A 25,352-nucleotide genomic window follows, 5' to 3' on the forward strand; every position below is an offset into this window, starting at 1 on the left:
CAAACCATGACCCATTAAAATGCAGACAGATTAAAGATAGGATTCAGGTCTGTGTTCATGCAGTTCTGTAGAGTAACCCAAATAAATATCCGACAAATTGGTTTGGATGCCTGTGTAAACAAAAGGTCTATAAACAACTGCAATAAACCCCAGCAAAAGAGTCTGCATTTTGCTTGGCAGAATGTTTTCTTTATGCACTTAGATTAACAAACCATGATCTCATCATTAGTCAACAAGATACTAGAGAGACCATCAAAGCAAACTACAGGAGAGTCAAGATTGATTCATGCCAAACAAATGTTTGTAGCTAACAGCTGTATTACCACTGATTCTAATTTACTCAGCAGGATTCTCCTTTCATTTCTGAAGTGAGATGAATGTCACAGTGCATGATGTAGACAGAATGTCTACCTACTGCACCAGCAATGAGTTGTGTCAGCTCTCCTGGCTCACACAACCTCTTGCTGGGTTTGGCTATCATGAAGAATTACATCCTGGCATTTTCTACCTTAGCAACAAGAATCCTAAAGATGATTTGACCGGTTCCGAGAAGTGTTACACACATGCACTGTTCAATATAAGGAGGATTTAGGGAGGCTACATTATCATTCATTCCTGCTTCTGCTGAATCTTTTTGATCATATCTTGGACAGCTTGTGCCTCCTGAATGAAAAGTAGTTGTTTCTGTTTTCCTTCCTTGGTGGTTTTGGTGAAACTTAGGGAGCTGTCCTTGGGCAACTCTTTGCCTATAGAAGATACATGTCAAGAGGATTTGCCTGCTTAAAACTGAAAAAACAGGGTGGCGTATCAGCCCTGTCAAAGTTAACAAGAGTTTAGCCACTGACTTCCATGGGGCTAGGATTTGACCCGAGGAACAGATAAGCCATTTATAGCTTAGGATTCTCTCCAGGAATTTCTGTTTGGGATTGCTTTTTTACTTGTGCTGCACTATTCACTGTGTTCTTTTCAGGGCTGCTCCTCACACAGAGCATTGTACAGTTAAATAAAGCTGCTCTTCTTCATATCAATATTTCAAAATTCCCTTGTCTTAGCTGAAGACACACCCTGAACATGCCATGCGGTCTTAAAATGTTTCTCAGAAAGATTTTACATACAATCTTGAATTTTTAAAAAATGAGACAAAGCAAGCAGCGACATGGGTTTGAAGGTTTTGCCGAAACACTGACATCCAGTGCTTCAATAGCTGGAGAGAGAAAACTGCAATTCCAGAACACACAGAAAATTTCTGTCTGATCATACTATCTCCCCAAACTTAATCAATCTCTTGTAACTTAAAACACTTACTGTTCTTCAGATATTCTCTCAATATCCCCAAAAAAGTTTAATAGCAAAGACAGGCAGCCCAGTTACTTAAAAAGCCTAAGTAACTGAAGATGTATGTCTCCTCTATCAATTTTTGCCCTGTTCATTCAATCTTTTAATCTACATAGCTTCCTGTGCAGTCTTACCTTCACAGTCTTGTCTGTGGCAGTGTGCTAGAAAATCAGCTGCTATTCAGCTAGACTGCCGTTCCCCTACATTGAGGTGCTCCCTAACGACTTAACATGTATCTGCGATCAAAGGAAGGTTCAGAGCAGAGAAGCAGCCAGACATTCTGATGGAGCTGTAGAGAAACTATCACAAATCTTGCAGGTTTGCTTTTGACTCATGAGACTTCCAGTGCTTTAACAGTAACAGACAAACCCACCTGTACCATTTAGAAACATTGATTTCTGTCTGAGAACAGAAAATTAAAAGAACACGAAGGGCAACAGACGTTTTTGAATTTCTGCACAACGTACTTAATATCTGACTAAAAGTCTCCTCCTGAAAGAGACATTAAACTTCCAAACACAGAAGGCATAATAAGGAACAATCAAATGTTTTATATCACGATACACTCTCATTACCTAACATCACACAGCTCACAGTCCAGAAACAAGACCCTTCCAGGACTGTTCTCCAAACAGCTTTTTTTGCACAGGAATCCTGTAAAATGCTTCTTTAATCTTTTTTGTTGTTGTTGTTCTGAATAACAAACTGTTTTCTTTGAGATGGGCCAAATTACATCTGCCTCACCCTCCATGCAGCTTACAAGGTTATGGTACTTCACAAGCTATCCAGGGATACCTCTGATATCAATCTTGAAGCCTATTCAAAACAAGGATGGGGAGTCAGGGCTTTCTCTGCCAACATTCCTGCTGAATAATCGCACAGCTCCATTATCTGTGGGGGAGTCCTCTCTTCCAGTGTTCCCTCGCAAGGCTGTACTGCCTATTGGGAGCTCACAGATATAGCTGACAGACACCACAGGAAATGCATGTACTGAAAGACTGTACAGATTGCAACACTATCACTTATCCTTTTCATGCTGTCTTGCTCCATAAAGAGGAGGGTCAGCCACAAAAGGCTGCCTTTGTCACTAAACAATCACAGCGTTGGTGCCTTCCCTGAGACTTCTCTCAACCTGTAAGTGCATAGGGCACAACAGGAGGACAGGGAACAAAAATGCTGAGCAGCATGAGCCCTGCCATCCTGATGTCTACACTGATTTCTAACAGGAAGGACATAGTGAAGCTGTCTGTTAAGTTTATACTTGGAAACTTGACAACCACCCCCCTGTAGTAACAATACTCTGGACCATACTTTTCCAAACGAACACCATTGTCTCTATGCCCTTTGGACTTTAGTATTTGCCATATACATCATACTTGGACTTGCATATTTGTCAATCGTTTTTTTGCACAGAAACTTTTCAAAATCTTTACTTGCATGGACAAAAGAGTTATGATATTAAAGTGGTAGAACGGAAGGTGGAGAGATGGTGGACACATTGCTCTGGCTTCCTCAGTCTGTTCTGCTCCGTGATTTTTTGAGGGGAGATAGGTGGTGGTTGTTCTTGGAGAGAGAGAGGTTCAAGGTAGTGAGGGTGTGAATGGCATTGGCTGGCACTGGCTATAAACACAGCACTCTCACTGGTTTCCAGTGCACATTTTCAGCACAGTTTGAGGTTGGAATTTCCAGATGATGTGCTCGATGTTTGTGGTGGGGGTGGAGGGCAGAAAGGATCTTTCTTTTTCATGTTCACTTCTGGCTGTCAGTCAAACATAGCAATAAAATCAGCTCCAATTAAGGGGATATGCAAGGAATTTCATGATAATGTCAACACTCCATTCCATCAATACAGGGGTAAAGAAAAGCAGCTAATTTATTTTTTTTTTAAAAAAAAAGAAATAACCTCAGTCACACTCAACTGTGGTATCACCAGATAAACAGTTAATCACAAAGGTACATGAAGTGGTTGACAATTCCTTCGTTATCCTGTGGGGGTTTTGCTTTGTTTTTTCTGTGGGGGCCCTGGTTTCTGTTTCATTTGCTTTTTGATTACTCCAGTGCTGACTTAACTTTCTCCAGCAGACTGCCTTCAGTTCTCTGAAAGGTTCAGCTTCTCATCCATTAACCCTTTACTGCAGGGAATCTCACTCACCTGATCTTAGAAATAGAAAACAGCTAGAAGAGACCAGAGTACTACACGGAGAAAAAAGTCCAGCTCTGGACCCACTCCCATCTCTTCACATCTAATTTTCTGTGTGACCTTAAAAGAATGTCCCAGTTAAAAGAAAAGATTCTCAAGCTTCTCAGTATTCAATGGATACTTTTAATCCTGTGTTTCACCATGTAGAGGCCTAAACCTACCTGTGATTACTTCCTTAGCTGGCAAAATGGCATAGTTACACTGCAAGTTTAGAATTTGATCTATTTTGGGTTCATTGATCCAAGGAGGAGAGAATTTCCAGGGTGCACAGCTGCCTCTCCAACTGTACCAATGTGGAAACATGTCAAATATATAGCTGTTGGATTGCTACTCTGTTCAGTCTACCCTCATATCCCTTGGTGAGATCCGCAATTTGCAGCTGCTCCAGCCACAGGGCTGCATTCTGCTCCAGCTGACCCCACAATCTACAAAGACATTTTGGGGGTGCTTTTGACCTCCTCAACCCATATTAAGATTATCTGTGGTGCAGCTGAGTGTCAGGTCTGGGATGGTGCTTTTGTAATGTCTTGCTGTACTTGGTATTCTGCTATGTTCTGTTATCCTGCAGAAAAGGCTGATGATTTCATCAGAATTTGTCATATGCTGATCATGATTTCATGGTCAAATTACTTAAACCTTTGGGCACTGAAAACTGTATTTTGAGGAGAAAAATATGACCTCCTATAGTCAAACAGGTTGGCTAGCAGTTTAGTAATTGTAAGTAGTAAGAGTAGAATAAATTCTAAAAGCTGTGATCATCCAGGGTAACTAATACCTAGACTATATAAAGAAGTATGATAGCAGTTACTACTAATGAATAGTAATAAGCTTAATACATGCTTAATACATGTTCACATATCAGATCTATACTTTTCCACTAAAAAATTATGTAATTAAACCTCTTAATAATCTCAAACCTTGTGAACATACCACTAGTTTGGATGGAAGTAATTGTAGTTACACCAATTTCAGAGTTTTAATTCAGCCCTCATAAAGCACCCTAAACGAAAGCCCCAAGCATGTTTAGCATAGGTACAAATGGGTGAAGGGTACAAACACTTTGTGCTGTGCCTTATCCCTTCTCAATTGCTAGAAAAAAAACCTGGAAAGCTGTCCACTGCTGATGAGAATCCGTTTGGATTGAAGAACCTGCTGGATTATATAAAGCTCTGTTCCAGTGATAGCCAACTTTGACTGTTAAAGTGAACTGTATGACTACATTCCCTGTAAAATGTGTCTCCATTTCCTTTCAGGTTGGGAAGCTGATCCAAGAAGCAGCTGGAAGGAGTAATTTGAAGAGAGTTACACTGGAGCTGGGTGGGAAAAGCCCAAACATTATTTTTGCAGATGCTGATTGTAAGTCAGCATTTCCATATTTTTCTTAAAAACATGTTTATGTAGTGTCTTTTTTTTTTCTTGCTTTTTTTTTTTTTTTTTTTTAATTTTAGGGCATATCTGTCACACAAAGTGAAATGGACCAATATAGCTGTATCTAATCGCACTTTCTAATCTTACAGAAGCAGCCTAACTTTATATGTTTACAAAAAGACAACATTTGAACCCACACCCATTCACAGACAACAAGAAAACAAAAAAGTTATAACCATGCATACAGAATTGTCATCCTAAATTCTCAGCAAGGTGGTTTAGTGCTTTAAATCTGGAAATTCTGTTATTTTTTTGCTTCACAGTGATTATAAAAAGGGAGGGCTTTAATTTACACTTGAGTTGCTCATCTAGTCAGTGCGGTATTCCTTTGTTAAGCTGTTTTGATAGTAGCTACAAACGGAGATTGTTCTATTTTTTTAATTTTCACAATTGAAGAATTGTGTATTGAAATATTCTCATTGCCACTGTCAGCAGGGAGCTGAAGATTTTGGCAGCTGGATGATGTGCAGCTGAGATTTTTGGCACCTGAGAAGGTACAGGACACCCGTTTAGGACAGGATAAAAACACAAAACGAAGTTTCTGCTGAAATTATCAGCAACAAAATAGTTAAAAATGTTGATATCTAAATTGTCAGCAGGAGGTTTTGAAGTTAACACCCCATTAAGATGAATAGGACAGTTCACACCTTGCTTTGAGCTATTGTTTCAGGCTTTGTCCAGGCACACTGTACTCAATGCATTTTCTGGGAACTTTGTAACCCAAATAAATAGACATGTAAGGATTTGGTCTTTTAATTTAAAAGAGGAAAGTGAATAGAAAAATGATTCTGAATAGCATGAACTACAAAAGTTGGTTACAATTCTATATGTGTTTTCAAAACTTACTGATGTCTGAAAGACTAGGGAAAGCTTGAGAACTTTCAGCAGCTTTTCTACATAGAAACGTTTTACAAAGTTGGGGGTCTAAGTTACAGCCAGAGTCATCCCAGTAAGCTAGAAAGGCTCCTGTCAACTGGAGCCAGATGCAGATGTTACAGCCTTCTACCCCAGTTACTCATCTCCATCTCTCACCAGAAATCATCACATCTCAAATGTCCCTAATGTACTAACTCAGACTGGATCACCTGAACACTTCTACTAGAGTAATATATGCTGGGGGCAGCCTGCGTTACGGCCTTGCGCAGGGGAAAAGACAGATGCTCCCAGCTGCCACACAGAGCTGTAGTTTATCTGTGACTTGCTGTACCTACCAAATAGGGTTGAGGACGTGGGGAGAAGTTACTGGCAACAGGGGAATAACAGGGTACAGAGGAGAGAGCACAGTCTTCTTCAGGAGGTCTGTTCTACAGTGTATCATACTAAAGCTCTCTGGCCCTCCCGTAATTACAACCACTAGCACCTGACCTGAGACTCAGACTTCAAAGAACAGCAGCCGATTTGCTCACCATTCCAAAGGAGCTGTTTGTTGTTTGAGGAACACTGTGTGCCAAAAGTTAGCAGAAAGCATCACAAAGCTGTTGAAAGTTAAGTGCACCAAAAAACCAAAGAAGAATGGTTAGAGCCCCTCATGGTGAAAAACTGCGTTAACAATAGAGGAAGAAACATCAGTTAATCAGTTCTATCCACCAGTGTTTTCAATCTCCATGGAGCTGCCTGGGAAAATTTGAATGTGGTTCAGGGAATAGCCTGTATTTACTTTTTTTTTCTAGACCATGCTGAGGGCAGAATAAGGCATTTCTGTTAGATGGAGTTGTCTAGGATGTGCTGAAAGTAAAGCACTGTTGCTTTGCTTATTCCATAAAAGACTAAGCAATGTTCTGAAGTGCTACAGCTGATAACAGAGGTATTATAGTATTGTAGGCCATCACGGTTTAAGGATGAAGTCAATATTCTTGTCTAGTCAGCTATTACGATTTAGCTAATTTAGAGCTAATTTAGCACTGAATGTCTAAATATGACTAGATCCTCTTTCCTGCTTGGATAGTGGATGCATTAGTTGTACCTCCAAGGAAATTAAGAGTAGAAATCAAGGGTTGATTGTTCTATACTTGATCTGTATTTTTAAAGCCTTACCCGGTCACCTGTACAGGCCAAGAAGATGTTTCTGTCTTGCAGAAAAATAACCTGGCTTTTTGGGGAGCATAGGTCTTGCCATTATCAAAGTCAAATTTTCTCAAGTATTTAGTTGGCTATAATTCTCACATATGAAGTATCAAACCAAGTGCAAACTTGGGACCAGAGACAAATTGTCCCCTTCTCTACTGACCCCACTCAAACAGACTTGTGGGCACAACCCACTTCCTAGAGTTTCTTAGGGGTTTTAGTTGATAAATTACATGTTGCTGGCACATAAGACATTGGTGACTCTTGCATACCCTACTCCTAGACTGCTAGAACACTGTCTTGATTTAATTTTTGCAGTGGGATATTAAGCAATATTTTGTGGCTTGTGTCACAAGATGGCATATGGAATGTATTAATTACCGATGGTCCCTACTTTACCTAGATGATGTCTGAAGTCCCAAGTGGTCCCTTGCAATCTAGTGTTTCTCAAACAGTTAAATGGGGAAAAAATAATTTTGACTGTTTGCACAGGGATTATGACACAAAACAAAATCAATCATCTTCATTTATGACCCAACACAACAATAGTATGTTTTGATTTGGCTACTGTTCTATGTTTTTTAACCAAATCCTACTTCTGCTTTGAAGTTTTGGGAATATGGCACTGTGTAATTAATACACATGACACTGGTGCAATAGCAGAAGTGTCTATGATGTTTCAGAGCAACATATGCTGTCTTGGTTTTTTCAGTGGACTATGCTGTGGAACAAGCTCACCAAGGGGTCTTCTTCAATCAAGGTCAATGCTGCACTGCAGGCTCACGGATTTATGTGGAAGAATCAATCTATGAAGAGTTTGTTAGACGAAGCGTAGAACGTGCAAAGAGGAGAGTTGTGGGGAGCCCTTTTGACCCAACTACAGAACAAGGTCCACAGGTAAAGGGACAGTGCTTCAGCTTTACAGTCCTGAAGGTGCCTAGAAGCATTTAAAATTTAAGATGGAGGTCAGTCAGTGCATACTCACTCACAGTCCAGGGTAGCTGACATGATAAACATTTTAAAGATTAAAATTCTACGGGAGCAGATAATCTGTGCAGCTCAGAGGTGTTTCTTGTTAAGTAAAAACTCTCGTCTTAAGTATCTTGCCTCCCAGCTTTAACAGCAATATTCTGATCTTCAGCCCACAAGATACAGCTGTAAACTGTGAGAAGCTCTCAAAAGTCTCTGTGGACACTTAATTTCAAGAACTGTCTACAACTGTATCTGTGCTTGTAGACCACTAGAGAGACAGGAATTCCAAGCAAACGATAGGCAGAGTTAGAAATAGTTCTTTAGAAAATGTTCCTGCCACAAATACCCAGCGGGGCTTATACCATTTTCAGGAAGATAACCTGGGAAAAAAAGTAATGATCTGCTTCATTTGTGCTTATAAACCACATTGCTTAGCAAGAATGTGGGTTGAGCCACATATGTAAGGGGACACATCCTTAAGAAGACCAAACCCTAGGTTACAGTCAGCAGCTATTTGTAGATCTTTTGCATCTCCAGCTCAAGGAGTAGTAAATATAACCATGAGTCTACTCACTGCAACATTACTTGCCTACAAAACCAATTTTGTCAGCACATGGTCTGCAAGTCAAATGGCTTTTCCTCTCTTTCAGATTGATAAGAAACAGTACAACAAGATCTTGGAACTGATTCAAAGTGGCATTACTGAAGGAGCAAAACTTGAATGTGGGGGCAAAGGGCTAGGAAGAAAGGGCTTCTTCATTGAACCTACAGTGTTTTCCAATGTAACAGATGACATGCGGATTGCCAAGGAGGAGGTATTCACTCACACGAGATCATTTTATAATGTGCTCTACATGATTTTTTCTTTTATTTCCTGAGACAAAAGCTTTAAAGTGAAAATTACCTCTCTCTCTCTATATATATATATTAAAAAAAAAAAAAAAAAAAGTAAAGCATTCTCAGAATTCCTTATGCACACAGCAATTGACATCAGGTGGGTAATGGCACTCCATTTTTGTCATTGGTTGTAAAGTCTCAGACCTCAAAGAAGAGATAAGGGAAGAATGGATGGGTTCCACTGAGGCAGCTGCTTTGGGAAATTCATAGAGTTTTACAAACAGCTATTATCACTATTAAATGTTGATGTGGGAATTTGTAAAGAGTACAACAGGAGAGAGAAGACAATTTAAAAAAGCAGAATAAACCAGGAATAAAATGCCTCTGAGTGGGCTGGTTTATTAATTAATGATTAATCTTTGTTGCAGATTTTTGGGCCTGTTCAAGAAATACTGAGATTTAAAACCATGGATGAAGTTATAGAGAGAGCCAACAATTCTGATTTTGGGCTGGTAGCTGCTGTCTTTACAAATGACATAAACAAGGCCCTGACAGTCTCTTCAGCAATGCAGGCTGGGACAGTCTGGTAAGGCAGAAGCTATCACACTCCTGCTCTTGGAGATAAAAAGTTTGACTTGTTATCATTTTGGCACCTCAGTTTTACACCCTTTGTCTGAAAAATGTTTATCTAGACCATTCTAGTGCTGAATCACAAACCAAGATACAGAACAGCTGTAGGGAGGCATTGGGACTCTGCTCACTGCGGGTGAATGCTATCGAAAACTGGAAAGTGCCTTGCTTTCCATTAGCATGGCAGCCATGCTGCTGAATGGCATTACTGAAAACAGAGTATAAACAATCTTTTCCGTGGAGCAGGAGTACTGTGAGGTTTCTGCTAAAGGCACAAAGAATCATGTACTTTCTACAAAGTTAGGGAACTGAGGGGACACCTCTCTAGTGCTGAGGAATAGGTAATGCTGCTTCCAGAGTTTAATAGCTTGCAATTTGATATATCAAGCCTGGGTAAACTAAAGATCCATGAAAAATCAGGGAGAAAAAGGACAAATTCAAATCTAATAGCTCTCTGTTATAAACTGGCACTGAGGTTTGTCAGCAGATTTACGAGTTCATTACTGAAGCTGCACCTAAGTGTTCGGTGTCCTCCTCCAGTCCTCACAGGCCAAACCCCATTCTCCTTACGAGTAAGGAGCAGAATGTTTTTGTGGCATTAATGCCTCATTTCTTTTCAACATAAGACGTTTGTTATTACTAAGAGATACACAGTGTCCTTAGCTCCACGAGTTTCAGCCCCTCTCTGAGTTGTCCAAAGGTCTCTCTGACAGCGCTGTTGGACTTAATGCCTCTTCCTGTTACAGGATAAATTGCTACAATGCCTTAAATGCCCAAAGTCCTTTTGGAGGATTCAAAATGTCTGGCAATGGGAGAGAGATGTAAGTATTACACTGCTGTCTAAACTGTTTTCAGCTCTACAACTGAATAATTAGTGACTCCCGGATCAGGAAATATTCCCATCTGAGGATGAGGGCATAACATAAGATGACTGACCATCAATGCCAGTTCTAAATGCAATTGATTTACATGGTAAGATTTTGGGGGTTTGGTGGGGTTTTTTTTGTAATAGCAGAGTAAGTTACTGGAACTCCCTTTTTATTCCAAAAGGAACTGAAAATCTCCAGGTATTTTTCTGAACTTGTAACCTGTGTTTTCTGGGAGTTTTTCTTGGCCATATTAACCAGCACTTTTGCAGAAAAATTCTCTTTTTGGTACTGCTGTGTGCTTGTTGACTGGTTGTTCAAGAGCTGTTTTGCCATATATTTTGTGCCTCTTGATATTTTTTCCTTTCTTCACTTTTCCCTACATTTATTAATATAGGGGCATCTGAAATTTATTAAAATGTTATCTGTCTCTTCCAGATTCATAAACAATGTTAAATGAAATCAGACCTAGAGAAGGATAGACAAATGTGTTTACATCCCTTTCAAAAAGTCACCTTCCATTACAAAGCTTTCTGTCTTTTCTTATTCCGTTTAGAACTAAGTGCCAAATATTTTGAAATGGAGCTCTATGCTCAAATACTGTCCCATGTACCTAATTTAAAAGTCTTAGCAGTTTTTAATTCTTACTACAATCACAAGGAAGTTTAGCAATTGTATCAGACCCAGATTGGTTACACATACAAAGGATTCAATTAATTTCTGTGCAGGAGGCATGTATACCAGATATGTCTCACCTAAGCTTTCAAAATAGCTTACGGCTAATGGCAAACTCAGCAGTAAAACTAAAGTAAGGTCAAACTCTTTAAAACTTTAAATATGTTGAAGTATACAACTTGATCTATAAAATAAGCTCTATGTAGTCTGAAATATTTTCCCTCATTAGGGAGTACTTTGAATAACACATTCATACTATTCTCCACATTCATGAGTTATGAGGTGATCTCACACTGGCATAAATATGTCAGCTCATCTAACTCTTATCATTGTGAAAATATTCTAAAACTACTAAGCTCGATAGAGCACATGAGTAACTTGACACCGAGGAGTGACCCCATTGACTTCAGGGAGGTTAACTGTGCAAGCAAAATATTCACATATTGATATCGTAGGGTTTTTTTGAAAGAGGGGGAAACCAGGCAGCACCCCAGCTCCCATGGAAAATTCTGTGGTAGTTGTACACTTGATTCCCATCTGCAGCTTTGAAAATATTCATCACAAACAATAAATGTTTGGAATGGCAGTAATCTCTATCTCACAAAGATGCCTGAAAACTTACGAGTAATTATTCTACTCCTTTCAGAACCTCTTTGATCAGATATCACCTCCTAATTCACCGCCTCTCCCCCTGCATTAATATCTGCATGCTTTTTAGTAAAATGCCACAGTTTCTTAGATCCCTGTTTTTAAGGGCCATGTTTTACAGCATAAATAATGATAAGTCAGGCAATTAAAGAAGAAAAAAAAAAGAGAAAGTGTCCATACATACGTGTGTCATTGCTAAGCTGTGTTACAGCCAGAACATCATTGTGCCACTGTGCTGTCTGTGCTAGCACTGTATTATCTGGGACTTGTTTTGTTCCTCCATTTAAATTCACAGATTTTTCTCACACATGGGGAAGAAATGAACATATAATGTTGAGATTGCTATACTCACTTTACGCTTCCACAAAATGTAGCAGGGTATGTGCATACCAGTAGAGAACCAGAACACATGTACACAGTACATCTGATTTCTGTCTACACTAAGGCTACTTACAATATTCTTGTATTCTTAAAGGAGTCTAAAAGAGGGTTGGTTTTTTTACATTTACACCTCTTTAAAGCTTCTTATCTCAACCTGAGTGATGTAAAATTTAACTCCTGTAACTAAAAATCAGGTGACTTATCCCAGATAGCCACATGTGGCCATTTTGTATTAGATTGAGTCCTCCACAAAATTCTGGTCTCTGTCCAAATGTCTTCAAGGGAAGAAGGTGCCATTCTACTTCAAACCTATCTTTTAATGTCACAGGAATTGCTATTGTCTCGATAGCTCTGAGATACAGAAGTGCATAGTTGCATTCCTGAAAAGAACTGCAAGCAGCAGAACAGCTTGGAGTTATAATTCTTTTCCTTATCTTTTTTTCTTTTTGAATGAACAAGGGAAGACAGCATGTAACGCTTCTTTTTGAAGAGTAGTTTGTTCCCCTTCCCTCACACCTACACGACCAAGGGATAGCATCATGCGAACTTGACCCACAGGCTCCTTCCTTTTCACAGACACAACCCCTGTCCTCACCCTGATACCAAACTGCAATTCAAGAAGACCCGAAGTGGCCATAGAACAGGATGTCATTGCTCCCTGCTTCCCTGTAAAAGGCTGTGGGGACAAGCGAGCCCTTTAATTGAACACACGCTGACTCTGCTGCTTTGAATGTCTGGCATAACCCATCTTTCTATTCAGCAAGAGTGACTTTTTAACTTTTGAAAAATACTTGCCTTAGAATTCATCACAGTTGGCCACTTCCAAACTTAAGGCCAGAAAACAAACATGTAAGGCCCTGAAGCCTTAAGCTGAAGAAATAGACAATAAATATATCTAATTTTGTTTGCCAGACCAAGATAAGAAACCAACCAGCAGCTGGAACCTACATAAAGGCGCTGGATACTCTGTTGGCTAGGTTATCTAGTGAGTTGCAAAAACATGTCCAACAGGTGTCTGGAGCCAAGTCGCAACCCTAGTGAATCAAGCACAAACTTTCACACAGACAGACTTACTAGCATTAGATACTGAGCTCCATGCGGCTCCTGGTGACAGCTTCCACTGAGCCATAAGGGAATAGTTCTGGGGCTGCGCTGAGTCTGATAAATAGCTAAAGCTTTTGGTCATTCTTTGGAGATGAATCTACCACTTTCTACTGAAAGCTGGGGGTGGGGTGGTCCAAATCAATGGGAACCTTTCACATTGTCTAAAAATCTTTACTAATATATTTCCTTGCATATACTTAGATTCTGATAGATCTTAAAATGCTACTGAATTATCAGCCTGAATTAGTTAAATATCAACCACTACATCACACGTACATCTTACCAAGCCAACAGGCACATCAGAAAGTTTTCAAAACTGCAGGTGTAGTGAAATGGGCTGGTAAATACTGGTATTTCTACCCAAATGAATTAACGTTCCAAGGAAGGTTACAGGAGATCCTCCCCCAGTGTTACATTTTTTGTAAAATTTACAGTGTAGAGCTAAATACCAAGTAGGCTGTGCAACACCAGGGGTGTGCAGAGGAGTTTAACTGCTTTGAACAGTGGCCCCTGTTGTGGTTTAATCCCAGCCAGCAGCTAAGTACCATGCAGCCACTTGCTCACCTCTGCCCCACCTTCTGACTGAATAAGGGAAAGAAAAAGGAAGAGGAATAAAACCCAACAGAAAAAAAACCCCATGTGATGCACAATACAATTGCTCACCACGCACTCACTGATGCCCGGCCAGTCCCCGAGCAATGATCAGTACCTCCTGGCCAACCCCCCCCCCACACACACACAGTTTATATACTGAGCATGATGTCCTGTGCTATGGGAATATCCCTTTGGATAGTTTGGGTCAGCTGTCCTGGCTCTGCTCCCTCTGGGCTTCTTGTGCACCTCCTTGTTGCCAGAGCATGGGAAACTGAAAAGTCCTTGACTTAGTGTAAGCACTACTTAGCAACAACTAAAACATCCGTGTGTTATCCACATTATTCTCATACTAAATCCAAAAATCACAGCACTGCACCAGCTACTAGGAAGAAAATTAACTCTATCCCAGCTGACACCAGGACATCCTTCACTCCATTCTGAAAGCAACACTTCTTAAAAGGGGGTTCTGAAGAGCTCCCCTGAAATATTCTTTATGGTGCAGCTGGCATTAAATTCTGCACAGGAGGATCCAGAGGGAAGACAGTGTCAAATATGCATGATATGCATGTCGGTACTTTTTAGATTTTAATATAAGTAAGGGAGCAATATTGTGTGTGTTGTAGGGGTGGGATAAAAATTTAACCAAGAAACAAATGTCTGCAAGAGCTTGTACAAAAGTATGAGTTCATATAGAAGAGAAACTCTATTTCCAGAATTGGACTGCACCTGTTTCTAAGTGGGGACACTGTCTGCTTTACATACACAGCATCCGGCAGACATACTAGAACTTAACTAGTGACTTGAACACACTTCTCCATTGCTCAAAACATGCACAGCAAAATACAAATACCTATACTCCATAGAGGACAGAACTGACTCCCAAGAAGCCAAGCAATATCCCAGTCTAAACCTCAGCAGAGTTGCCAAAGAGATGAGCCAGGCCAGAGCTGACCACAAGAAAATCTACATAGCATTCAGAAACACCCAATTCTTAAGCATAATTTATCCAAAGCAGAACACATACCCCGCAGAGCCATGTGTCAGATGCCTGGGACCTAGTAAGTGGCTAGCTTCTAGCAGTGCAGGAGATCTTACGTAAGATGCTGTGCCAGGACCAAAAGAAGTCTTCTATGTAAATGCAGCGGAAATCTGAGCAAGCTCAACACTTTCACAGTATGTGCAAATGCTGATTGCTGCTGCTGGATATTTCGTCTGGGAAAAAAGATCAGTGGATTAGGAGTCAAGGTCATCTTTATCCAGGGTTGTGAGTAGTCCATTTTCCATAGTACTCTGCTTGGACTTTCTCTTTCTTGAGTGCAAATATAAGCAAGTAATTTCACTGACCAGTGGTGTAGGTCTTGGTGTTCGGATATTTTCAAGGTCTGCAGTGGACAGAGGACATCAGTTTACTCCCAACTGTTTAATCAACAGACCATGAGTATTTCTAGATTTAATATCATTCTGTGTCTTCTTATCAAATGCTGGAGGCATCCACTGATCTTTTGACCTAAACTGAAACTTCGTCTTCAGGTTTTCTGAAAGATGGCATGAAAGGAAAACCTGTATAAAATTATAGTCCAACAGAAACCTATGCTGAGAATTTTAGGTTGTATTTTAACTTTATCAAGGTTTTTGCTTAGTGAAGAATTAATGGCTGGCATAAGCTGACGCTGCAATTTGTTTTTTAGGGGTGAATGTGGACTGAGAGAATATTCTGAAGTTAAAACTGTGACAATAAAGATCCCTCAGAAGAACTCCTAAAATGACAAAGGACCACATTGTGCAGAAGAGCACATGATGCCACCCTCTCTATTCCTTATGGAGACCAGCACTCAGGAACAAAAAGTGTTACACAATATATATATAAGAAATTAAGTTGCAACATATATACCGGGCACATAACTACGTACATAATGCAAACCAGCTCTGCATGTTTTCATAACACTCGCCTGAGAATCATTACATCTTTAAAAAACAAATTATAACAAGAGATAAAATTGTTATCGGACATGATTTAATAACGGTTCTAGTATAAAACTGTTAAATGCAAATGCATGCACACACACATTTATCTCTTCTTTAAATAAACAAAGTAAGTCTTACTGCTTTCAGGTTGCCTTCTCAAACAGACCTGCCTTGTACTGATACTCTAGTTTCAATCAGGGCTTTACAAGACAGATTTAATCCATAATGCTAGCAATGAACAACATAAACAAGTACCATTGATGTTCTTAAAAAGTAAACAGACTGAACAGTAACGAGTCAAAAGCTGGTATACTGGCAACTTTCCAATTAGCATGCTCCCATAAAGAGGTCAAACTGGGGAGGGAATCAAACCATTACATGGCAATGGAATCCAAGCACTTCTCTGTGGGATTTGGCTGTCATGACCCACAGCGATTTGTTTTTCAAAGCGTATTTTCATAATTACTTTATGCCTTGCTAAAGCAAAAATCCTCCCTCACTTACAGGAACTTGAAAGGTTTTACCTGCCTGCCAAAAAGCATGGCCAGACAGGGTGCGAGGGTGTTAAGGAGAACAGGAACAGATCCCAAGGCTTCACAGAGTATCTCAGCTTTCACTGCTTGTCTAGTTCTGTTGTTGTTGTTGTTACTGTTGTTGTTTTCACCTTTCAAGTATATGCACACAGACTCCCATTTATTTTTCTGCTATTAAACTGCCTGTGATTACACTGGGAATTATTTAAGTACTTGTTACAGCAGGAGGAACCCAGCAAAAGCCCACCTGACAAGAAGTAAGCTTGACTTTCTTTTCTTGCTAAACGATGGCTTGCCATCCTCAGCACGCTTGTAAGCCTCAGGTGACCTTACTGGCTGGTACTGGCTTTTCAATTATGTCTGTTCTTTGTTTTTGACCCAGGACAAAAATATGAGCAAGTTCTTTTAGAGTGAGGTGTTTAAAACCTGTCACATTATTACCTGCTGCCTACAGAATCTCTTCCAACTTGTAACTAACAAACTAAACACCATCTCTTTCTTCTTTCCAGCTGCAGAGCTCATCGATTCCCCAGACTTCTTTTAAAGAGGTTTCATTTTATGTTTTAACTTAGAATTAAGAAAATTTATTTTAAAAGTACAGTAAATCATCTATGCTGCGTAGCTACATTATCTGGGGTATAAGGACAGAATTACGGCCTCAGGTGTAACAGTTTTCCTAGCTGCAGAGTCTATACTATGAACTGTTGAAAACTCCAGACCTGATCAGCAAATCATTTCTGCATGTTCTTAACTTCCTTTACTCTCTGAGGAATTCCTCTTAGATTTGAAGTTGTGTGTGTCCTTAAACATACTGCTGGATCAGGACAAGAGTATCCAGCACTTTGTGGTGTGGTGGCCCTCAATATTTTGTATTTCTAACTCATGTCAAACGTGTGTTTTTAAAGCAATATGTATACATGATGTTATTCAGAAATGACGTACATTCACAAACATGGAGATGAATCAAAATATTCCTGAGTTGTTAACTGCAAATGCCATATACTTCTACTGTAGCATATGTCAGAGTGAAGAAAAACAAAATACAGCAAATAAGAGATAAATTATCTTTTAAACTGCAATATAAATGTGAAAAGGGAGATTTTACTTCTTTTCTCCTATTTACTTAAAAAAAGAAACTTCCTGTGCTAACAGCATTTACACCATGTACTCTTTTGTATTCTTTTTGTGTATTTTGTATGTCTGTGCTTTATTCCCAGTACATTCAGGTAAATAATATAGAGTTGCCATTTTTTTCAACCCTGTCATTGCAACTCCATTTGATGTACATGGATTTGTGAAATCCTTTTTTAAATGTACCATCTGCATGGATCCAACAAAACATTTTTCCAGTCCCTGCAGCTTTTTGTTACAGTTTTTAATCATGTATATAGTTATATGTTATTAAAAAAGTAAAAGGATATTTTCTATGAAGTTTTTTCCATTAAAAAGGTTTAGAGAAAGACTTTAGACTGTGAGACTCCTTTATTGTTGACAGAGCTATAAAAATATTTAAAAAAATATTTTCTTAGCAAAAGATCTGCTCTCACAGTAGCTTTATTTTCATTTGCAAAAGTGAATGAAGTAAAAGGCCAATTACATTTTCTGGAATATTATTGCAGCTGTATGAAAAACACTTGTGAATTGCAGATCTAGGTCATAGCCAAAGTTCATGCTCACCCTCATGGTCGTAAAGTTTAGCTATTGGGGAAGGTCTGAAATCATCAGAACCAGTGGGGCACCCTCGCAAACTGCTGCATCACAGCTTGAGTTTTGGATAGTGTTTTAAAAAATCATGATGCCTTTTCTTTCTCGAGTAGATGAGTCACAGGGATGATTAAATTAACACTCAGATCTTTTATGGAGTGATATTCTACTTGTCTTTAATTTCAAAATGCTAAAACAGGGGGAAAAGGACAAGGAATGTCATTTGACAGCCAGTAATATTCACATGGCCAGGTACTAGACAACTCTCCCTCAAGCAATCCCTTTATTCCAGGGTTACTTTCATTGCCAGGAATGGCATTCCTCATTTGAAATGGTGCCTATTTAGAGAAAGTAACTACTCAGTTAATAAGGCCAAGCTACCTCACTGCATGGCAAGCAACGGTCATACCTCAGTGTCACAGAATAATACTGTTGGTTTAATGAACACTCTGTAGGCAATCACAACAGATAAAGTAACTCGACTAAAACAGATGGGATAAAAGAGAATAAAACTTACTAACGGGAGACTGAAATTGCAGTTTTCAAAAAGGAGCACTTCTCCTGAAAGTCTGGGATATCAGGAATACATTAAGCAGAGTTTAATTTATATTTAACTAGTGTCAAGACAACACTGTCATGGGGCTGTGAGTGGACAATTAGCACTTCCCATATTCCCCATCCCTCTGACCTGTTTGCAACCTGTTTCACCACTCCAAGCAGTCACATAGGCACAAGTAATGGAGTGCTTTTCTGAAAGCAAAATGAAGGAAGGAAGGTTGGTCTGGAACCCACTGAAAACAAGGAGTGTTGTCATCTAATGAAATGAGAAAACTTCAGTCCACAGTAAATAAGCACTCAGAGGAGCCTCAGCCAGTGAAAGTAAATGTATCAATAAACGTGTACACAGGTGTAGTAAAGGGAGAGTCTGGAAATAACTGTGCATTTCTTCTGGGAATACGATGTGAAGAACGGCAAAAAATTTCAGTTCTGTGGCCTTCAGACAAACTGATGGGTATTGATACTACTTGAATAGCATTCATGCATTTATTGGTGTCCTGTTACAGAGAACGCTCTTTCTCTTCCACCCCACAGAGGCCAGGACAAAAAGCTTGCCTTGCCTATGCAGAGGGACTGTGTTACAGTGCCCTCTTATTTCACAGTTCTGTCCTAGAAAAAAGAGAACCCATAGTAACACCTGAATTCAGAGCACCAATGTAGCTAGAGCAGAAATCAAAGTCAAGCAATACACTGTACTGTTTACTCATGACCCTCTGCATGGTCACACCTAGAGCTCCAGAGAGCTACATTTACAACCCACCTTACATTTGCATCCATACATCTCCGTTTACTGCATGCTAAGTCCATCAACACAGGAAGTTATTTTTCTCATAACAACTTCATACCACAGTGACTGATATTCACAGTGGTGTATCTATCAGGAAGCAGGAAAAACCTCTGTGGCTATTAGATGCCATCAGCATTCCCAACCCATTCAAACAGACTCCTCTCAGCACATTAGACTACAGCTGCATAAAACACATCTTTCCTCCTCATCCTCATTAAGCACAGTTGATTAATTCTTTCTGTATCTTCATTGTATCTTCTGTGTCCATTGACAGAATACAGGTATCAGGGAACTATATGTGGCTCTTCCAGAAAGCTTGGGAACTCCTGAAGCAAAGCAGGGGACTTTAGCATGCAGTTGGGCCATTTATAAAGGGTAGTTAGGCTGATGTGAGAGTAGTGGTAGAATTTCATGTGACTGAAGTACAGCTAGAATATGCTACTACTAGGGCTTGGGGTCCCACTTTCCTCTTCCACAAAACACAAAACATGGAGTGCTGGGATGCTGGTTTCAATAAGCACTTGCCTAATTTTTCTCAGAGGACCAGAACTGACACACTGGAATTCAAGGTTAATACAAGCAACAGATTATTACAGCTGGCTGCAGTGCAAGTTCAGTCATTTTAGCGGTGAAGAGCAGGTTAAGCTGTCTGTGTAGCCACAGCTGCTACACCAGAGTAGTGCTCTGCGCCAAATGCCTGGTTATCTAAGATTGGGGCCTAGAAGCTACACATACACATATGACTGAGAATCTGTCCCAAAGGCAGTAAATAGAGGCACAAGGGTGATTTGCCTCTTGGAACAACTGGGGTAAGTCACCAGAGCTGTTGCAACATGTCCCTAATCACCGTAGCTTACTGCTAGAGGGGGGAGAAAAAGCATCTCTACGTGCCCCTCGTTCATATGAATGGTTAATTCTAAAACAGTTCAGCCAGATGAGTTTAAATCCTGAATCCTCACCAAAAGCTGACCTCATCCCCCTAGCACAGGTAGTTTAGAACCCAGTTGCATCGTGAAGACCACACCTATTTTTTTCTGGTATTAACAAATGTAGATCCACGCAAGCCACTACTGAAAAGAGGGAATGCACCCACAGTCCACTGCTTCCCTATGGTTAGCATTTGCGCTGTTACTTCTCATGGGTTCACAGGATGAGCTGCATCAACCAGCAGAGGCTGTCCTGTACGGTGCACAGGACATTAATTTTTGGCTGTGCCTGCAGTGCCAGGAAGCACTTCAAGGAACGTTATTTCACCTGATTTCAGGTAACATTTATAAACAAACACATTATGGAGGGCCCTCGCCATCAGCTGTAATGCCCTGAAGTGACCAATGCCTAGGAAGGCTGGGACATCTGCTGGGACAATTTGCCTTAAGGATCAATGAAGTTTGCATTACTGATATGTTCCCTAGTGCGTTACTGTAAGCATTCCTTGTACTGGCATTTAATCCTGGTATTTAACATCAAATCCTGCAAGTCCAGGCTGGTTTTGAGGTGGTTTTATCTGCTTGGAGTTCCTTGACAAGACCTGCTAAATAAACCTGAATTGTGCAACCACAATAGCAATAGACTGTAAGAAAAGCTCCAGCTGCAGAGGTTGCCAAGGAGGCTGTGCACACAGCAGGCTGAAGTGACCCAAAAGGGTGCTTGTGAAATGTTTGTGCTGCTGGCAGGCAGCACATTGCCAGGACAGATCACACATCATGCATTTGCACATCAAATGAAGCTGCACTGGTCTGAGAGCATGGGAAAGGCCTGTCTTGAACGGCATGTGTCCTACTTCCTAAACATGTATATTTTACACTTTACACTTGGTTATTGGCCAGATTGAAAGTACCGCAAGTTCCCCAAAGCTTGTCGTTTTGCCTTTGAAGTAGAACTGTTTGGATAATGTTTCCTTTGGCAATTTATCTATGTAACAAAGCAGGAACTTAGCTGCATTGGCCTCTCAACAATCCACCACTAGCTTTGCTGAAGTATTCATGCATTTGTGTATATGCACTCACACAATTTGATAATTTTTCATGACCTTGCTTAGCCCTTCTCCTTCTCCCTTATGGTTCCTCATGATGAGGTTGGTGTAACTTGTGCTAATATTAACTCGCTTCATTTTGGGGTTTTCCCCTGTACTTTGTACGCCTGGCTGAGATCCCATTTCCTACAGCAGCTTAACTAGCAAGACATTTGTGTGCAGCTCACTCCTGCTGCCAAACAAAAAGAAAATGTGTTTGCACTGCTTCCCCTGGCTAAAGGGCTCTAGCGCATGGTCCACTGGTTTTCTCAGACTCTCTTGGGACCACAAGACGGGACATAGAGCGGGATCTCTTGTGAAATTTCTGCTGTTTCTTGCTTTCTATTGGTCCAAAACCTCTCCCACAGTCTTTGGCACTTGCCATCCAATGTCAAAGCACAGTTAGTGACTGGCAAGAGACATCTCCCTTCAGTTGTTAATTTTGAAGTTCACAAACACTCATGTTTCTGAGAATGATGCTGAATGAAAAGGTACTTCTCGCTCCCACCAAGAAACTGCAGATTAAGGATGACAGCTAAAGCATTCCCCTTGCATCTGATGGTCCTGCCACTAGTCATAACTTCCAGCTCATTCATTCACCATGAGAGTGTAGCTCTTACTCAGAGCTGGCTAGAGAGATGCCCTATGCCCAGGCTGTACAGCTATGGCAACTAAGTAGACAGCCTTTATTCAAATCAAACATTCCAAAAAGTCCAGAAAACCCACCAAATACTCTTCAGCCTTATTCTTCCAGCATCACATGCATATCCTCTTTTAAATACAACCTGGCTGTGAAATTAAGAAAAACACATTGTCTCCAAAGAAATGGGCATTCATAAAGCTACCAAAGCATGGTTCCTGAGCAGCCTGGAGCTCTTGAGAAGTACAAGAAAAGGTCCTACACTACAGTGTTGCATTGCGTCTGAACTGCCTTGTCACAGGGGCTGACACATCCAATACAGGGGAAAAGACAAGTCTAGTGATGCTGCTGAGAACACTATGCCCCCTCTGTCCTGGCATGAAACTGAACTGGAGCAATGGACTCTTCTCTGAGAATCTATCCCATGTTTCTCCCCAGTGCATACTGCACACCTTAAGCCACAGGAAGCCATTGCTAGAGGGTTCCTGGGGACTGGTAAGCTGGCCAGGCCTCTGATCACATCAATACATACAGAACCACCTAATCCCATAAATGAAACTGCAGCAAACCACAGAGCAACTCCTGCTTTGTCTCTGCTGCAGCTCTGCCTCCCCAGCAGTCTTCCCCTTGCAGCATTTGTCCCCCAAGGACAAACACAATTTGCCAGACATTTATGGGAAAAAATGCCCAGGAAATGCCACTGGTACAACAGGCTTTTACATGAGTCTGCTTAGGGAATACAGAACATTTGACCCTTTCCACAATTCCCATTTGATTCCCCTTTGTGAATCTCTCTGATGCCACCATTTCAGATTGCTTTAGTGTGGAAAATGACAGTAGACTCCAGCTGCCTAATGCCTTTCAAAAAGGCTCAGAAAGATGCTTACATCTCCTGCATCTACAGTGACTTTATAGCCAAGGCTCTGGGACAAATGTTTTAAGTTAATTTCATAATCCATTACAACAGACATAAAAATATGATGACAAAATCACCGCAAATACTGTTTCTCAGTGTTTCAAATCACCTTGCAGCTCTTTCCTATGAAAATGCCAAACTAGTTTTCTTCCCCGTAGTGAACTGCGCATGTATTATAGAAAGGATGGTGCAAAGTTCTGCTAAAAGACAGGGCTGCTAGTTGATTTCTATTTTAAAGACACACAGAACATCCTGAGGTCTTTCTCAGGGTTTTGGCAAAGAGGCTCTTTTAACTAACTGTGTTCTTAGGTAGAACAGCAACAAATGGCTCAATGATTTGTTTTTCCAGTGTCCTCTCTGGGAAGACTAATTACCAACTAGCCTTCTAGCATGCAGTTTCAAACATTTGGGGCCCCATTCTTTCTCAGGCAAAATTCATGCCATGGGCTGCAGAATCTGTCTGGGTGGGGGCATTTTGCTGAAAGTTGCTAAAAGCTTTAGGATTATGGGTTGGCCAAGAGATTTCATGATGCTTCTAGAATTTTGAAAAACTAAGCAGGAAAAAACCCATGCTTTCCTCTGTACTACTGTTTGTCTCTTTGCATTAGTAACATAATCACCAAACCAAAGTCACTGCAAACACTGTTCACAGCTGTTTTGTACGCAAAGCTCAGAAGAGCGAAGGTAGATTCCATGAAGTAGTTGTGAAAGCTGTGCTCAGCAGCAAGAACCACATTGCACAGAGTAGTGCAGCATGCTGAACCACCAGCAGATGCTGCCTGATGAAAGAAACAAACTGATGGGCTTCTTCCAGTTTGTCTTCTTTTTATACAAAATTTCAGGACAATCAACTTATCTCATTATTCTCCTAAAGGACTTCTTTCTCCCTTCTTAATTCCTACTCCTGTTTGGAGTAAATGGTGCCTTGCTAAAGGTTCTGGCTGAGGTAAAGCACTGAATGTTTAACCTCATTCACTGTGCATATAGTCTCTGCTGGTATTTTCCAGCTTTGCCATTAAACACAGGGCCGGCAGGCAGTAGCTTATTAGACTGCGTTCCTGGGTGATCTAGTCTGCAGAAACAAGGCACCAAACATAACTGACAAATTTCCAGACTGAGTCACAGCAGCCAGTGTTCAGTAAGTTATTATCAGTCTCACCTGCACCAGACTATCTTAATTAACCAGTCCAACATGCCTTTTTTCCAATTATAGATATCAATGTTTACAGCAAATAATTCTGTAATCTATTTTTAACAGGAAAATAAGCAGCAGCAGAGGTACTATATGTTCAGGACTCATTGGTCAAACATGTTTATAACCTTTAAAATAAGAAATAAACAATCACAAAGACTTGCTAGGTTTCTATCCATATTCGAGTCTTTCCCTGCTTTGAATGTTATTAAAGCTCTAGAACACATGCCTGCTCGCTTTAGCTTGAGTCACCAACCATCTTCCATTGCAATCACAGGCAAATTAGTACCTGAGCAAGTGCAGATGCTGCTGAGCAGAGAGCAAAATTGATAAACCAGGATGAAATTTATTGAAAGGAAGGGGTAGTGCAAGTGGGTGGCTTAAATGGACTTTCACTTTCTCTTTCCCCCACAGTCCTTAGCACACCTCTTACAGCCTCATGCCTCACTCCCAGCCAAGCACTCATCACATCTCTGGCACAGCTCCTTTTCTAGAGCCTTCTGCAACCATCCTTTAAGTGACATTATTTTAGAAATCTAAATGGAAAGGTTCCTCTGGGTATAAGAATTCAATCTACATAAACCTCATACAATATTCAGAATTTCCAGAATCCATACAGAATCCAGAACCATGAATTTGCTTCAGCTGCTTATTTATGTCAGGGGTGTTCAAGAAGTTCAGATCTGGAAAGATACTTGTCCTCTCTTCATGAGACTGCAGATACGGGCACTTCCTATAGAATATATTTACAACCCAAATAGGTTTTGGATGGCCTACAAACCAAAGTTACTAGAACTGAGGGAGTTACAGTTACAAGGTAAGCATCCATTTTGAAACTGTTCTAATAAAACCAAGTTATTTCAGCTGCAATGGCCTGCAGGGACAACAATATTTGCTTTCTTTTGTATCATCTTTGTCAACCCTCCTTCACGGCACAAAAAAAGAAAAAGGTGTTAATTGATGACCTGATTATCTGAATGTAGTTGATCAAAACCACAGCCCCACTGTCCTTTACAAACATCATAGACTTGAACTAGGTCTCAGAGGTTTTTAAAAGTAAAATGAAAAGTCAGGAAAAAAGAAAATTATTATTATTACCATTTTACAGACAAGGAGATGATTGAAAGAAACAAATGCAGCAACCCATCCCAAGATTACAGAGGAAAATCTTCTGCAAAGACTAGGACCAAGCACAAATCTGGCTCCCAGCACAATGCCCTACTTGGTACTGGCTTTTTGGTGAGCCATGTTTCTTGCATATAAACATTGTGGTTATACTATTGTAAAGGAAAAATTAATACATGCAAACACA

General features: G+C 40.3%; 1 protein-coding gene across 2 annotated transcripts in view; it reads left to right on the plus strand.

The window, feature by feature from the left end:
- Window positions 1-17,694, plus strand: part of ALDH1A2 (aldehyde dehydrogenase 1 family member A2) — an 82,042-nt gene extending 64,348 nt beyond the window's left edge. For both annotated transcript variants that reach the window (XM_056346287.1, XM_056346288.1), the window contains 6 exons: window positions 4,789-4,891; window positions 7,740-7,924; window positions 8,650-8,814; window positions 9,265-9,422; window positions 10,213-10,287; window positions 15,423-17,694. In XM_056346287.1, coding sequence (XP_056202262.1) covers window positions 4,789-4,891; window positions 7,740-7,924; window positions 8,650-8,814; window positions 9,265-9,422; window positions 10,213-10,287; window positions 15,423-15,495 — 759 coding nt within the window. In that variant the 3' untranslated portion in view covers window positions 15,496-17,694. The remainder of the gene's footprint in view (window positions 1-4,788; window positions 4,892-7,739; window positions 7,925-8,649; window positions 8,815-9,264; window positions 9,423-10,212; window positions 10,288-15,422) is intronic.
- Window positions 17,695-25,352: the final 7,658 nt, after the last annotated feature.

The sequence above is a fragment of the Falco biarmicus genome, chromosome 7 (assembly GCF_023638135.1).
Source record: "Falco biarmicus isolate bFalBia1 chromosome 7, bFalBia1.pri, whole genome shotgun sequence".
Lineage (NCBI taxonomy): Eukaryota > Metazoa > Chordata > Aves > Falconiformes > Falconidae > Falco > Falco biarmicus.